At 40.6% G+C, this 18,023-nt stretch overlaps 1 protein-coding gene across 6 annotated transcripts in view; it reads right to left on the bottom strand.

The window, feature by feature from the left end:
- The window catches only part of ALDH5F1 (aldehyde dehydrogenase 5F1), a 48,171-nt gene that overhangs the window by 22,960 nt on the left and 7,188 nt on the right, over positions 1–18,023 (bottom strand). For all 6 annotated transcript variants that reach the window (XM_028268213.2, XM_028268223.2, XM_082884575.1 and 3 more), the window contains 3 exons: positions 17,673–17,738; positions 17,485–17,562; positions 17,309–17,386 (listed from right to left, as the gene is read on the bottom strand). In XM_028268213.2, coding sequence (XP_028124014.2) covers positions 17,309–17,386; positions 17,485–17,562; positions 17,673–17,738 — 222 coding nt within the window. The remainder of the gene's footprint in view (positions 1–17,308; positions 17,387–17,484; positions 17,563–17,672; positions 17,739–18,023) is intronic.

Below are 18,023 nucleotides of genomic sequence, written 5' to 3'. Positions count from 1 at the left end.
GATTTTTTTTCTAAGCCATCATGGATTTTTCTAGACCATCATGGACTTTTCATTTTCTAGGCCACCATTTTTTTAATGGGCCCTTTTCTTTTGTGGGCCTCCAACTTGCCACTTATTATTTTTAGGATTTTTTTTACAGCAGATATATATATACCTATATATATTTTAGGAGTTTGTCCAAATGGAATAGGATGGATTGGCATTGGTAGGATTTCTAATCCAACACAAACTCTTACTTAGTATTTCAAATCCTACCTAAACTCTTGCTTCTTTGAAGTATTTTAGGAAACCACTACCTCCCTTCTTAAGCAAAAATATTTGCTTATATAATACCTATCCATGCATGTAGACAACAGATATTTTTCCTCCTACAACTTTGTTCTTCCAGCAGAATTTTTTCTATTTTTTTCAGCAATTTTCAGCAGTCCCCTTTTTTTTATTTTAATCAGGTATGCTTCTCTTTTTTAACAGCATGTATTTGTTTATTAGCATTTTTTTTTTTTTTTTGGAGCCCAAATATGAACACAGAATTTTTTTGAAGAACAAACCAACGCAGGTTTTTTTTTTTTTTTTTTCTAAACCCAAATATGAACACCGACTTTTTTTTTTTTTTTTTTTTTGATTACCAAGCTTCGAGCCTTTGACGTTGGTGTTGTGATACGACACACCATTTGCCAAATAACAAAGAAACTTAGTTGTGTTGTCTATCATATTCAGAAAGGTCTACCTAATATGTGGTAGGGGCAATAAGATTGTGGTCCCTAGGCTGGATTGGCATCATGGTGGAGTAAATCTGGGTGAAAAAAAAAAAAAAAAAAAAAAAGGTGTAGAACAGAAAATCTGAACAAGTTTAGTAACTTGGTTTTATTTATTTATTTATTTATTTTTTATTATTTTTATTTTTATTTTTATTTTTATTTTTTGAAGAACAAACCAACAAAGGTTTTTTTTTTTTTTTTTTTTTTAAGATTGTTTTTTTTTTTTTAAAACACAGTGTTAATAATTTCCCCTTAAAGAGGTCAGGCCGTCATCAGACATGCAAGATTTTCCAAATCATTAAAAACAAAGGAAAAAAAATCCCTGCCACAGAACCTTCTTTTTTTTTAAGGTTTCAAATTTTTTTCAAACTGTTTAGCAAACCTTTTTTTTGTAGACCATGAATAATAGACCAAACAAGATAAGATTATTTATTTGCTTTGGTCCTTGGCCTTTTTTTTTCGTTTTTTTTTTTGTTTGTTTTTTTGTTTTTTTTTTTTTGGTTAAAAGTCAAAAATCAACCTTGCCCCCTCGTGATTCGTACAAGTGAATTTTAATTGTATGAATCATGATGACTAATTTTTTTTTTTTTTTTTTTTTTTAACAATTATTTCATGTCTTTTTATCTCTTTTGCAGGCAACCCGCAAGGCGTCAAAGTTTGTTTGCAGGTATCATTGCCCCTTCTAGCCTAATGGCAATGAGTGGCTTGAATCCTTGGCAGTGATTGTGTCCTTTCACCCCAATAGCTTGAATCATTGGCAGTGATTGTGTCCTTCACCCCAATGGCTTGAATCATTGGCAGTGAATGTGTCCTTCACCCCAATGGCTTGAAACCTTGGCAGTGATTGCGTCCTTCACCCCAACAGCTTGAATCCTTGGCAGTGATTGTGTCCTTCACCCCAATGGCTTGAATCCTTGACAGTGAATGTGTCCTTCACCCCAATGGCTTGAAACCTTGGCAGTGATTGCGTCCGTCACCCCAATGGGTTGAATCCTTGGCAGTGAATGTGTCCGTCACCCCAACGGCTTGAAACCTTGGCAGTGATTATGTCCCAAGGGGTTGAATCCTTGGCAGTGAATGTGTCTGTCACCCCAACGGCTTGAAACCTTGGCGGTGATTGTGTCCGCCACCCCAACGGGTTGAATCCTTGACAGTGAATGTGTCCGTCACCCCAACGGCTTGAAACCTTGGCAGTGATTATATCCGTCACCCCAATGGCTTGAATCCTTGACAGTGATTGTGTCCGTCACCCCAACGGCTTGAAACCTTGGCAGTGAATGTGTCCGTCACCCCAACGGCTTGAAACCTTGGCAGTGATTGTTTCCGTCACCCCAACAGGTTGAATCCTTGGCGATGAATGTGTCCGTCACCCCAACGGCTTGAAACCTTGGCAGTGATTGTGTCCGTCACCCCAACGGGTTGAATCCTTGGCAGTGAATGTGTCTGTCACCCCAATGGCTTGAAACCTTGGCAGTGATTGTGTCCGTCACCCCAACGACTTGAATCCTTGGCAAGGGGCTTTCGTCAATTTCTTTATATTATGACATTTTGCCTTCACTAACCTTTTTTTTTTTTTTTTAAGGAAGCATGGAAAAGACACTTGAATATCTTCGACGTGACGAGAGGGATGTATTAATTTGGCACAAACCTATCACTGCTTTATTGTCACCTACCAAGTTGGACCCCTACATCCCTTTACATACGGCTTCCGAAGACTCTATACAGGAATTCGAAACTGCTGTGAGATTCTCGAGAAAGGGCACTCCAAATCAATTGGTTCATTCCCTGTCTCAATCCTTCGTCCATTTTCTGAAGACCTTCACTGCTCTGAATTTAATACTCTTCTTAAGAGAATGAAGCATGAAAAACTGAAGTGGGATAATTCTTTTAATGACCGCGGCATTTCTACCCATTTGCAATCCCCTATATGGATTTTTTGGTTGAATGACGTTCTTTCCACATTTGCCCCTATTTTGAAGAAGTGTGGAATTTATGCTGCAATCTATGTATCCCAATTTGCTTATGCTAGGAATGTTTCCCTCCTCAAAGGATTCTTAGAGCGGTGGTCACCCGACACCAACACTTTCCACACCATTTACGACGAACTTGGGATCTCTTTATGGGACCTTCATCGCATTAGCGGGCTCCCCATTTGTGGCGAGTTTTATGAAGAGTTCACCCCCTCCAATGACATTTTATATTCGTCCCAGACATCCAAGGCGTGCCGCAGGCTTTTCAACATTTATGCCAGCTCTTGTCAATCCAAGAAGTTTAACCACTGGACTTTCAAATTCATTGACGAATCCCCAACTTCAATTAGTGATTTTCAACGAAAAGATAGAATTCCTGATGATGTGTATCTTTCTAATTTTTTGACAAGCTGGCTTAGCGGATTTGTCTTCCCTCACTCTTCTGAGGAAATTCGTCCGACGACCTTTCATGTAGCTACCAAAATGGCAGGTGGAACCTTATTTAGCCTGGCCATCCCCGTCCTTGCATACCTCTATCAGTCTCTTGGTAAAATGGCATCATCATCTTCACCTGGGAAGGAAAATATTCAAGATCCTTTACATTACCTTTTTGGATGAATTTCACTATATTTTGCCAAGACTTACTCTCATGAGGATCCTCAGTCGATTTGTCCGATTCCTGATATTCATTTCATGCCATATCTTGGGTTTATTGGAAACCAATCGGCTGCCCAGTTTTTTACTGATAAATTTCCATTTGTGGACTCTCTCCTAACTTATCGTACGGAGTGTCAATTTAGGGCTCTTACTCATGAAAGTGAACCTTCAGGCATTCTGGTCGACTCTGAAAAGATATCACCTTTCCACCTTGGATATCTTATATCTTTAAGGCAAGGGATTTTAACTTTTAAAATGGGATTTAATTTCATTTTTGAACCGTACTCCCCTAACCGATATGGTCGTCAATTTGGGTTTGCTCAAGCATGCCCAAAACCGCTTAATGTATCTTGTCGGCAGCCCTCTGAGTAGTCTAAATTTTATTACAACTGGCGCCATATGCTACGCTGCGGTACAAAAGTCTCATTGGAGTTACCAGGCTCCCGATCTACTTCTCATGTAACCATGCCTTATGCCAATTGGTGGTTGGGAACTTCCTTTACCGTGCTCCAATATGTTACTCATTCCCAACCGAAATCTTCACGCAAGAGAAAACTGGATATGCCAATTAAAGACCGAAAGACGAAGAATCCTTCTTACTCTAGAGCTAGGTCATCATCTTCACCTATTGCTCTGGAAGCATCATCACCTCAGAGAATGGATAATAGTCGACCACTTATTGCTCCTTCTCGATCTAGTTACTCGGTTTCAGATCTCCTTCATCTTTTCGAGGATATGTGTAATTCTCAATTTAAAATGAGATTTAGCTTTGAGCAAGTAGATTCTGGCCCTCAATTTGCTTGTCTCGCAAAGCTTTTTCCAGAGACTATGTCTATCAGTGATTGTACAGGAACTTCCCAACCCACCGTAGCGACCAAAACCCCAATGGATCAATTTCGCACATACTTGTACTCTTTTCTTGAAGATAAAGATGAGAATATGATTCAAGAACTCTTTGAGGGAGATGGGTATGAATTAACTGCCTTGAGTCGTATTCACATTAAGAGTGTTGAAATTCCTTCTCCTACCAAATCTTTTGATTGTTCTCTCAATGGAAGTAGCGAGAGTGAAGATGAGTTTTATGACTACACCCCTCTTTTAGATGGCACACCGACTAAGATGAGTAAATCGCCTTCATCAAATGTAGTTTTTTCTTCTCCTTCGAACGAGTCATCCAAGCTCTTAGAGAAAGGAATAATTTTTTTTTTTTTTTTTTTTTTTTTTTTTAATACCTTTCATTTTCTTAGGCACTGCGCCTCGAACTTCCCCAGCTGCCTCGCATATGCCATTGGCTACCTTTAAGGGTATTCTTATTCATTCCTTGTACCTCATTTTATTTCATCATATATAGATACTCAAGGAACTCTTTTCTCTTTAGATCATGCCACATTGCAAAATCCATGTTCCACTTGTGGGATTCACAACTTGTCTCCTCCACCTAAGTCTCTTCAAGCCGTACACCAAGGTATACTTCATTCATCTATATATATATATATATATTGTTTTTACCTTCTACGTTTTCATTGAGTATCTCCTATTTTCACAGAAAATACTTCTGACACATTGGAAGAGACAGACGAAATTACTTCTGATACCTCGGAAGAGGCCCAAATTCTTGCAGACTTACTTGAAGCAAATGGGGTTAACAAATTATTTGACAAACTTGAAGCACCCTTTGCTCCATCTAACCTTCTTTTGGGAACTTCCTCTAACGAAGCAGCCACCCATATTCAGAAAGGTCTTACTATTTCTCTCCAATCAATGACGGATGTTAATGGCATGATTGCTGTAGCAAACAACGTTTTCATGATTTTGAAGAGTTTGGGTGTACACTTCATCTCCTTTTATGAGAAGGTGAAGATATTCCTTGGGTGCTTTGCTTTGAAAGCCCAACTTGCAGATTCTTCAAACTTATCTACTGCAGAATTTGAGGCCCAATATTATGAGAAGAAGCTTCATTTCGACAAAGTTTCTGGCGAACATGAACAGTTGTCTGCTTCAATTATCAAGTCGGATGAGCGCATTGCGGGTCTTAATCAAAGGATTATTCAAACCAAAGAGTTACTCAAACAACTTGAAGAGGAATTGTCATCTACCCAAGCAGAACATGCATCCTTTATGTGTGATTTTGCACAAGCTTCCGAGAGTGTTTCTAAATCAGAAGAAGACATGCAAACTGCTCTGAATGTTTTGAGCCAACACAAGAAGAAGAATGGACAACACAATGTTGTGGAACGTACTTTTGAAAGGGCTAAGGCTTCTCTTAATGAATGAATACACTTTTATTATTTTTTTTTTTATTCATCCGAACATAATGTATTTATGAAATTTCGCTCAATGCTAGATTTATTTGGCCGTACACAGTTTATACTCTTGCGGGCCAGGAGTATCCAATGTTTTATCATCTTAGATTTCGATGAGGTATTTTAGCAGTTTAACCACATACAATACCGTTGGTCGTTTTTTACTTTTGTTTGGCCGTACACAGTTTATACTCTTGCGGGCCAGGAGTATCCAATGTTTTACTACCTTAGATTTCGGTGGGATATTTTAGCAGTTTAACCACATACAATACCGTTGGTGGTTTTTGACTTTTGTTTGGCCGTACACAATTTATACTCTTGCGGGCCAGGAGTATCCAATGTTTTACCACCTTAGATTTCGGTGGGATATTTTAGCAGTTTAACCACATACAATACCGTTGGTGGTTTTTTTTTTTTTTTTTTTTTTTTTTTTTTTTTTTTTTGCCTAGGCCACCCTTTCAGGTTTTCAACCTAGCAGGCTTTTTTTTTTTTTCCTTTTTTTTTTTTTTTTTCTTTGCCCTAACTTTTGCCTAGGCCGCCCTTTCGGGTTTTCAACTTAGCAGGCTTTCTTAAGGGTAATATCTCTTCAAGAACCTTGCATTGGTTGGGGGAATGATTCTGTCACCATCCATCGTTATCAACAAATAGGCCCCATTAGAATAAACCTTCTCAATCACATAAGGTCCTTCCCATTTGGGCTCAAGCTTTCCTTTGGTTCTTCGTGAGACAACTATAGGTGTTCTAACCATTAGTACCAAGTCTCCCTTTTTAAAGGAACGAAACCTCACTCTTTTATTACATGCATTTACCATCCTTTGTTGGTAGATTTCCAAGTTCTGTTGAGCATACAACCTTCTTTCATCCAGGGTCTCCAGCTCAACCAACCTCACTCTTGCAGTTTCATCTTCTGTTAAGGACTCTTGTATTGCCACTCGCAATGATGGTATTTGAACCTCAAGTGGTAACACTGCTTCTCTTCCAAAAACCAACGAATAAGGGATTGCTTGAGTAGGAGTTCTGTGTGAAGTCCGATAAGCCCACAAAACTTCTTGCAACTTTTTGTGCCAAGCTTTTTTGTTCTTATCCACCATCTTCTTAAGAATTTTGCACAATGTCTTGTTGAAAGCTTCTGCCAAACCATTGGCAGGTGCATGATATCTTGACAAATGGTTGTTTTTGATTTTGTACTTGGCAAATAACTTGTTCAAAGCATCACTCCTGAATAGCTGTCCATTATCCATGATGATACTTTCTGGAATCCCGAACCTGTAAATGATATGGGTTCGGATGAACTCAGAGACAACTGTGCTTTATATCCTTTAAAGCCACGACCTCTGCCCATTTTGAGAAATAGTCAGTTGCAGTTAGGATGTATCGATATCCTGCTGAAGATAGAGGTACAAAAGGACCAATAATGTCCGTACCCCATGCTGCAAATGGCCAAGAACAAGTTGTTAAATGTAAAGGCTCTGGGGGTTGGTGGGGAAAGTTCCCATGGAATTGGCAGACTTGGTATCTTCGAGCATAATCTATGCAATCTGCAATCATAGTCGGCCAATAGTATCCCAACCGTTTTAGCTGCATATGTAATTTAGGACCACTTTGGTGTGCCCCACATACACCTGCATGTATTTCTGCCATTACCTCTTGAATACGCTCCTTGGCTATACACCGCATGTACATTCCATCCAAAGACCTTTTGTATAACCCATCCTTCCACGAGACGAACTTGGTAGCCCTGTGTCTCACTTCAATTCTTTTTACTTTATCTTCAGGTAGCCTACCATGTTGGAAGTAAGCTATGAATGGTTCCCGCCAATCCTCCTCGTTTTCTCCTTTCGTGGTGACGACCAAGATTGAAACCAAGTCAGAAACTTCTTTTAAAAGTTGTAACACCTTTCTTTCACCTACCGTGATAGTAATTGTTTTGCTACCTGGTAGGGTGAGTGATGCAGCCAAACTTGCAAGTGAATCAGCTCGAGCATTTGTTCTTCTTTTCACGTGGAAAATATGTGTTTTCCTGAATTGCGAAAGCAATTGATCAGCCCTTGCATGATACGGGATGAGACTTGTTTTCTTAACAATGTATTCTCCACAGAGTTGCTTTACCACCAGTTCCGAATCTCCATAAATTGAGAGTTCTTCAATAGGAATTTGTAATGCCAATTCTAATCCAGCAATTACAGCTTTATATTCTGCCTCATTATTGGAGCATCCTTCACTTAAGACGAAAGAATGGGTGATTATAGCATTGTCTGGAGTCACAAACACAATTCCAATTCCAGCTTTATTGTTTTTAAGATTTTCTTGCTTCTTGCCATCTAGACTCCTTGAAGCTCCATCAAAATACATCTCCCATCCTTTTTGAATTTCTACTTGCATAACCTCTTCATCTGGTAAATCAGTTACTAGAGGTGAGTCATCAGGTATAGGATGTGCTGCCAAAAAATCTGCTAGAGCCTGCCCCTTTACAGCTCTTTGGGGAACATATTCAATTGCGAATTGTTGGAGAATTATAGCCCACTTTGCAATTTTCCCTGAAAGTATGGGCCGTGAAAGTATATATTTCAAGGGGTCTGCTCTTGATATCAACTTGACTTCGTGTTCCAAGACATAGTGCTTTAGTTTTTGCAAGGCGAACACCAAGGCAAGACATGTCTTTTCGATAGGGGAGTAATTGACTTCTGCCCCAACCAAAGTACAACTCAAGTAATACAAGGCATTTTCTTTCCCATGCTCATTATGTTGTGCCAACAGTGCCCCTAACGAACCATCCAAGGCTGTTATGTACAACAAAAGTGGTTTCCCTTTTATTGGGCTCATGAGTACTGGAGGCTTCAAAAGATACTCCTTAATACTATTAAAAGCATTTTGGCACTGCTGATCCTATTCAAATGGAACACCCTTTTTCATCAATCTTGAGAATAGCAAACATCGACCAGCCAAGTTAGAAATAAATCTTCTGATATAGGCCAATCTCCCTTGTAGCCCCATCAATTCCCTTAAATTTCGTGGAGGCGGCATTTCAGCAATGGCTTTAATCTTGGTAGGGTCAATTTCAATCCCTTTGTTTCGAACCACAAACCCAAGAAATTTTCCTGATGAAACTCCAAATGCACATTTTAGTGGGTTCATTTTGAGTTTGTACCTCCTCAAACGTTCGAAGATTTTTCTCAAATCTTCCACATGGTTTTCCTTTTCCTTTGTCTTGACGACAAGATCATCAACATAGCATTCGATGGTGTCATGGAGCATATCACCAAAAATTACAGTCATCGCCCTTGATACGTGGCCCCAGCATTTTTCAGACCAAAAGGCATTACCTTATAGCAAAAGACTCCTCTCGGAGTCCTGAATGTAGTCATTTCTTCATCTTCAGGTGCCATTCGGATTTGATTGCATCCTGAGTATCCATCCATAAAAGACAAGGTTTCATACCCAGCAGTTGCATCTACAAGAAGTTCAATGATGGGCAAAGGAAAGTCATCTTTAGGACAAGCCTCATTGAGATCACGGAAATCAATGCAAACCCTGATTTGACCATTCTTTTTCTTGACTGGCACTATGTTTGCTAGCCAGGTTGGATATTTGACTTCCTTAATGAATCCTGCATTGATAAGCTTGTCGACTTCGGCTTCAATTTGGGCTGTAAGCTCTGGTCGAGTTCGCCTCTGAGGCTGTTTAACTGGCCGTTTCTCAGGGTGAATTGCAAGCTTATGGACTGCAATCTCTGGATTAAGACCAGGCATCTCACTGTAGTTCCATGCAAATATGTCACGATACTCCCTTAAAAAGAAAATATATTGCCGAGCTTCTTCTTCTTTTAAATTTGCACTAATGAAGGTTGGTTTGTTTTCTCCTTCATCACCCAGATTTATTTCACGAGGGTCATCCACGGTGGCTTGGCCTCCTGTTTCAAATTCTGTTGGTGCAGGTTGAGCTTCATCTTGGTCAACATCTTCCAACACATCTTGAGTGATGGTCATGTTTACTAGAAATTTTTTCTCATCCCCCTGATAGCCTAACCCTTCTGTCCTGGCGGTGATAATACCGCCTTGCTGGATAGCCTGCCTCTGTGAAGGTGTTAATGCAAAGTCAAAGGGTGTCATTGTTCCTGGTATTTTTTCAGGATCTAAACCAACTTTTACCAACATCTGTGTGATTTCTACACTGAAGGTAGGCTTCTCAAAACTCGAGATGTTTTCTTCTGGCACTTGTTCAACTTTCACTTTCTGTTCAACATGTCCAAGTGAGTGGAATATGATGGGTTTCGACCCTTTTCCTTTAGTTTGGACCACAATCTTATTATATTTCTCCACATAGGTACATTCTGTCTTCCTTAATGGCAACATGAACTCACCCTTGAGATCCAAAATTGGATTTATTGGGGCTAGAGCCTTTGCCCCCGGTTTCCTTTCGAACTTTGGCACATATCGAAAAGTTCTTTTTGTTGAAACTGGAATAGGCTCTAGAGCGTCTTTGACATTCGGAGTATCTTCAGACTTCTTCACATCTTTTCCCTTTCTTTGTGAAGTCTTTGTATAGAAGCGAGCATCAGACCTCTTGCACCAATACCCCTCAACAAAATGGGGTGGCAGAACGCAAGAATCGCCATCTTCTTGACATGGCTCGGTGCGTGTTTTTCTATGAGTGTGCCTCGGTCCTATTGGGGCGACGTTGTTCTCACTGTTGCCCATCTTATTAATCGTTTTCCTACTCAGGTCTTACAAAAACAGGCTCCTCTTCACGTCCTCCTAGGTTCTCAGTCCTTGTTTTCTATTCCTCCTAAAATATTTGGTTGTGTCTGTTTTGTCCGTAATCACTCTTCTACTCGTGGTGAGTTGGACCCTCACTCCTTCAAGTGTGTTTTCCTTGGGTACTCTCCTACTCAAAAAGGGTATAAGTGTTATCACCCTCCTTCTCGTAAGTAGTTTGTGTCCATGGATGTCACATTCTTTGAGTCCCAGTCTTATTTCTTGTCCTCTCCGGTGTCACAGTCCTCCCTTCAGGGGGAGCCTTGGTATGAAGTGATTCCTGTGATTCCTATGATGGAACCAGTTGTTCTTGCACCATCATCTCATACTGGGACTGCAGAACCCAATGTCACCCAGGATAGGGAAAGGCAAGTTTATGTCAGGGATAAAGGCAGACAGAAAGTTAACTGGATACAAGAGACCACTTCTGCTCCTCCACTGTCATCTCCTGCTTCTGATGAGAGTCCAGGTACCTTTGAATCTCTTGAGTCCATTGATCTTGATGTTCCAATTGCTAAGAGAAAGGGTGTGCAGTCTTGTACTCAACATCCTATCTCAAATTTTGTCCTACTCTCATTTGTCGTCCTCATATAAAGCGTTTGTGTCCAATATTTTCTCTGTTAGTATTCCTAACCATTTTCAGGATGCTCTTGCTACCTCTGAGTGGAAACTTGCCATGATTGAAAAAATGAAAACACTTAGAAAGAATGGTACTTGGGAATTGACTGAGTTACCTAAGGGCAAACGCCCTGAGGGATGCAAATGAGTGTATACTGTGAAACACAAAGCGGATGGTTCTATTGAGCGTTACAAGGCTAGACTTATGACAAAAGGGTTCACTCAGACGTATGGCGTCGACTATCAGGAGACCTTTGCACCAGTGGCTAAGATGAATTCAGTCAGAGTGCTTCTCTCTTTAGCAGCTAATCTAGATTGGCCACTTCATCAGTTTGATGTAAAGAATGTCTTTCTTCATAGTGACCTCGAAGAAGAGGTATATATGGACATTCCTCCTGGTTTTGAGGATCATGAGACATAAGGCAAAGTATGTAGGCTTCGGAAGTCATTATATGGTCTCAAGCAATCTCCGAGAGCTTGGTTTGAGAGATTCACTCAGGCTATGCTTAAATATGGCTTCAAACAGAGTCAAGCAGATCACACTTTGTTTGTGAAACATTCCTCACTTGGTAAGACTACAGCACTCATTGTTTATGTAGATGACATAGTTCTTACGGGTGATGATAGTAAAAAATTCCTCTGTTGAAGAAATATTTAGCCCGTGAGTTTGAGATCAAAAACTTGGGGAGCTTGAAATATTTTCTGGGAATTGAAGTTGCTCGCTCCAAGGATGGGATATTTATCTCACAGAGGAAGTATGTGCTTGATTTGTTGAAGGAAACTGGGATGCTTGGCTGCAAGGCCTGTGACACTCCACTAGAACCCAATCAAAAACTGGGGGCTGTTGAAGGAGGAGCAACTGTTGTCAAGGGGAGCTATCAGCGATTAGTGGGTAAACTCATTTACCTATCTCACTCTCGTCCTGATATTGCTGTTACTGTTAGTGTGGTTAGCCAGTTTATGCATGCTCCTCATCAGATTCACTTCGAGGCTGTCATGCGAATTTTAAGATACTTGAAGTCTGCTCCTAGTAAGGGTCTTTATTTTTCAAGGTATGATCATCTTCATGTAGAAACCTATACAGATGCTGACTGGACTAGATCAGTGACTGATAGGAGATTGACTTCAGGGTATTGCACCTTTGTTGGAGGCAACTTAGTTACTTGGAGGAGTAAGAAACAGAATGTGATTGCCAGGTCGAGTGCAGAAGCTGAATTTAGAGCTATGGCACAAGGGTTATGTGAGCTCTTATGGATCAGGTTATTATTGAGTGATCTAGGTATTGATCAAACAGATTCCATGTTGTTATACTGTGATAATAAGGCTGCTATCAACATCGCTCACAATCCGGTTCAACATGACAGGACAAAACATGTTGAGATTGATCGCCACTTCATTAAGGAGAAACTCACTAGTGGCACAATATGTACTCCCTTTGTGCAGTTTGGTGAACAACTTGCTGACATCCTCACCAAGGGAGTTGGGAGTAAGTCATTTCATGAAATCTTAGGCAAGCTGGGCATGAGAGATATCTTCGCACCAGCTTGAGGGGGAGTGTTAGAATAACATATGATTATTTGGTTATTATTTTGTAATTATTTTATGCTTTAGGGCTTCCTTGTAATTATTAATCTTCATTAATATAAATAGGAAATGATATCCTAATCATTCCCTAATCTTGAATTCTCTAAAATAACAGTTTGCTAATTTTGATTTAGGATTAATGTAATATGAATCTACATAACACAAAAATAAAAAAAATCGTCGTGTCCCCCACTGTGTCTGTGTCCCAAATTTTTGGAAATTGCCGTATCCCGTGTCCGTGTTCGTGTCCGTGTCCGTGCTTCATAGGTTATCAACCACCTATTAATTGGTCCCATCAGAGCACATGAATGGGTTCTAGGTGGCCTGACTCTTCTATAAATAGAAGGCTTTCTCCCTTCTATACCACCTCTACATTCACCCATCCCTTCTCTAGCAATCCATGCCACATCAAAAACCACATTCACTTTCCAGAAGACTCCGCAGCCTACTACTAGTCATCGCAACACCAACAAGAAGGAACTCATATTGAGAAATGCCACACCAAAACCATAGCCATGAATGGATTCCTGCATAATAAAAACGGCATAAAACTAAAAGAGTAAACCACCCAGATCCTCACCCAAAATGACTAACTTCGGATATCAACCGGGTTCATTGGTCCCGCATATATACCCATTAAGGATCCCTTGCACATTTCCGATGTCATACTCATTACATTACCCTACGCAATGATATGCTCTCCCTCTTTCCTTGCCAAGGCCCACTAGACACAAATACCACAATAGGTTGCAAAATCACATCATGCTACAGTATCTCCAAGCCCACACAACCATGTGTGCGTGTCATCCCAAATACTATAGGTAACCAACGACCCACATCGTTCCCCGAAGGGAGAGGCCCAATCAATATAAAATATCTTCCAAATTCCCAACAATGTATAGAACCGTGATAGGATAATTACATCAAAATCATCAAGATTCACATCACCAGGAAGGAAACAAATGTGCCGATCTCCTCGCAAACGGAGGTTTCAACCATGAAGAGGGCCTAGTTATCTTTTCTACTATTCCTACTTGTATTTCTTTTTCTGTTTTTCAAAGACACAAAGGGCACATTTTACCAAAGAAGTGTAGAGACAAGAATAGCTTCCATGCTTATCTCCCATAGTAAAGCCAAATTGATTTTATTCATGATTTAAAAAAAAAAAAAAAAAAACGGGGGGCTGTTAAAATCCACCTACTCTCCACCTACTTCACCCACTTAAACCTACTCCACTAAACCTAACCCACTACACCACTACCACCTCACCTACTCCACTAAACCTAACCCACTACACCATTACCACCTCCACTTCACCTACTCCTTACCTACTACACACTCACCCTCTTCTATATATAGGAATCATGAATCATTGTAATTGATATCAATATTCAATCAATCAATAATACATAAATTTTTACATGGTATCAGAGCAAGGTTAAGACCTTAGTATTTCTCGCTTCACCGGCGGGCGGCAACCTCGCCTTGGCCGCCCGCCGGACCTCAACCTATTCCGCTTATTTTCTACACATACCTTGACTTCTTCAACATTTTCTTACACCCCTCCTCCGCTATGTCGGCGGCGGCACCCGCATCATCGTCTAGCCTCTATCGCCGTTCACCTCGCCTCTCACATATCCGTGGTTGTACTCTTACTCGTCGTCGTCATTGGCGTTTCTGGCGCTGCTTTTCTGCTCGTCACTGCTGTTTTTTTCCCGATTTGCTCTCTCTCTCTTAGCCATGGATTTGGGTGTGGGGTGTAGAGCTGTGGCGCTGTTGTTGGTAGCCATGTTTGCTGGCTTGAAGGTTTCAATGGCAGCAGTGTACAAGGTTGGGGACTCCGCTGGTTGAACCATCATTGGGAATATTGATTACAAGGCCTGGGCTGCTTCCAAGACGTTTCATGTTGGAGATGTCATCATTTTCGAATACAATTTTCAATGTCACGTGTTGCAAGTGCCCCACAAAGAATACCAAGCCTGCAGAAGTGTAAGACAGTAACATGCATCTTCACATACAGCTTGGGTAATGTGTAACTGTCAAAAGCACAAGCTTCTTGGACATCCCTCTCTCTCTCTCTCCATGGACCCAACATCATCATCATGCACCCACTCTATCTCCCTCTCTCTCATCTTTTCCCACTTTCAAACCCACTTTAATCATATCTCTCCTTTCTCTTAATTTATTTCATCCACGTTCTTTCACCCTTTTCTTTTATTTTAATATATATATATATATATATTTTATTATAATATATTTTCCCTATCCCTTGTTAGTAAGCATCACCCGTTTTCCATTCTCTTATTATTATTTATTTTATATTCCACCAAAAAAAAAAAAAAAAAATCACACTGCTGTTTTTCTTATCACCCATCCACAAATATTTTTCTCTATTTTCTTTATCCATTATTTTCTTTTATTTTATTTTTCTTATTAAACAAAACAACACCACAAAATAACACCAACAACATTCCACAACCTTGTCATTTTATTCATATCAGGAGATCAACCCCGATCACACTTTTACATCCAAAAAAAAAAAAAAAAAAAAACCCACACAAACAAAAACAAAACTACCACACCCACAGTGGGATTTTTCTTCTCTACTCAGCCGCCGGTCTTTTCTTCTTGCCTCCGTCCTGGGTGGTCCTTGCCGGTGTTGCCTCTGTGCTTCCTAGACCACCAAGCAAGTTGCCTCCTCCCTGCTCCTCCACTACAGCATATGGTGGACCTCCAAATCGGAACATCACGGTGGCCTTCCGCTTCAGCTCCTTGTTTTCCGCCTTTAGCACACTTATCTCTGCTCGCGCATCCTTATACATGCGTTGGAGCAGAGCCAGTTGGGCGTTTAACTGTTGCACCTCATTTGTCCTGCTCTGCAGCCGGTGCGACAGGTTTGTGACCGCAGTCATGGTTTCCACACATGACTTCAGAGTATACTGATTGGCCTCAATATCAGTTTGCACCGCCATTTTTTGCTCCACCGACCGCATCGGAAAGTTCAACGGAGCAAAACCAGAGGTGTTTGGTTGAGGTTCACTGGCCACCGCACCAATTATTTCTCTTGTGGACTCGTTCAATTCTGGAAAGAGCGTGAGCAGACCACGGGAAGAGGAGGCCATGTTCTGGGTAGCTGGACGGGAAGAAGAGGCCATGTTGCTGAGTGTTTCAGAGACGGGTTTGTTACAGAGTATTACAGAGTTTCTCTCTCAGTAAAGGAAGAGTTTTTTTCAGAGGATTTTCAGAAGTTTTTTGTCTGCCTCAGCCTCAGCATCAACCTTGGTTAAATAGACGGGGCAGCCACGCGTATCGCGCGCCACTTGACGCCAGACGACAAACGGGCGCGCCAGCCAAGGCACTCACGTGCCTCGCCATCATGTCCGGCACATCTTTTTATGACTTGGGCTCGCCTTTTGATGGCACGTCTTTTTATGGATTGGGCACGCATTTTGATGGCACGTCTTTTTATGGATTGGGCACGCCTTTTGATGGCACATCTTTTGAAAGATTGGGCACACCTTTTGAGGGTGCGACTTTTTAGGGGTCCGACAAGACTCTGTAAACTGTCCCGACATTGATTCCGGTTAGCTCCTTCAAGGGTCCGACAAGACTCAGTAAACTGTCCCGACATTGATTCCGGTTCGCTCCTTCAAAGGGTCCGACAAGACTCTGTAAACTGTCCCGACATTGATTCCGGTTAGTTTCTACAAGGGTCCAGCAAGACTCCGTAAACTGTCACAACAGTGTCTGTTACAACGGTCCGACATGACCCCGTAAACTGTCTTCTACATCGGTCCGACATGACCCCATAAACTGTCTTCTACATCGGTCTGACACGACCACACAGTGTCTGCTACAACGGTCCGACATGACCCCATAAACTGTCTTCTACATCGGTCTGACACCGCCATCCAGTGTCCTCTACACCGTTATGACACCACCATACAGTGTCCTCTACATGGTTATGACACCCCCATACATTGTCCTCTACAACATTATGACACCACCATCCAGTGTCTTCACCAATGGTCTGACACGACCATACAATGTCTCTTATCCTCTTTTATTTTTATGTATTTTCTTGTTTTGTTACTCTCTCCAAACTCAAGTTGGTTAGTTCCTATCCCCCTTGAGTTTGCGGGGGGCTGTTAAAATCCACCTACTCTCCACCTACTTCACCCACTTAAACCTACTCCACTAAACCTAACCCACTACACCACTACCACCTCACCTACTCCACTAAACCTAACCCACTACACCATTACCACCTCCACTTCACCTACTCCTTACCTACTACACACTCACCCTCTTCTATATATAGGAATCATGAATCATTGTAATTGATATCAATATTCAATCAATCAATAATACATAAATTTTTACAGTTCCTATACATTCAATCCAATCATACATGGAAGTCGGTAATTATTTAAAACAATACCATAATAATCAATATATTTAGGGATTGTTTGGAATGATCTAAATAAGTGCACTTTTTGACTTTTCATGAAATATGAATTGGGTTTGGGTTGGGTTTGAAGTGATGTGTAAGAGAAGTGATGTGACTTAAATAAGATGATGTGACTTAAATAAGATAGTGACTTTTTGACTTTTTATCTTTTTCAAGACATGCCAAACTTGGCTTTAGACAGATCCTGACTTACGGTTCCTTTAATTGCCACATCCAGGTCTGCGTCATCAAAGATTATGCAAGGTGCATTGCCACCAAGTTCCAGAGATACCTAGAGAAATCAATATTGAACATAATTAGTGTATGATAAAACATAAAGCCTTACCTTTCAATCCATAGTGCAGTAGTCAATTAGTTGCCTGTGCATACCTTTTTAACAGTCCCAGCAGCACCTGCCATCAATTTCTTTCCAACAGCTGTTGAACCAGTGAATGTGATCTTCCTTACCTAAACAAAGTTTAAAATAAAATAAGGAACCACAGTTCTGTGATTTGTTCATCCAAATAATCCCACAAAAAAAAAAATGCACCATGATGTCAAAAAAAAAAAGAGAAAACCTGTGGACTTGCAATCAAAGCATCCCCAATTTCAGAAGCATTCCCCATGACTACATTCACAGCACCCTAAATTTAAATTTAAAATAACAATAATTAATTAATAAAAAATATCAATCATTAGAGACAAAAGAAACAACAAAAATATTTAAGATGATTTAACAAAACAAAAGTGCAAACAACTGCAACATCAGTATTCTTCCAGACACATATAATAACATCAACAAGGAGGTGCACCACCGCCTCATAATCTTCCAACTCTTCCTGTATGTTGCCTTCCCTTATTATATATTATATACTATTTTGCTGACATCAATAGGTCATGACACAAAGCAAGTACCATAGCTGGCCCTA

This window comes from Camellia sinensis, chromosome 8 (genome assembly GCF_055761805.1).
Source record: "Camellia sinensis isolate YWXY chromosome 8, ASM5576180v1, whole genome shotgun sequence".
NCBI lineage: Eukaryota > Viridiplantae > Streptophyta > Magnoliopsida > Ericales > Theaceae > Camellia > Camellia sinensis.
The sequence above is the reverse complement of the archived record's forward strand: the minus strand, read 5'-3'. Positions and strand labels throughout refer to the sequence as shown.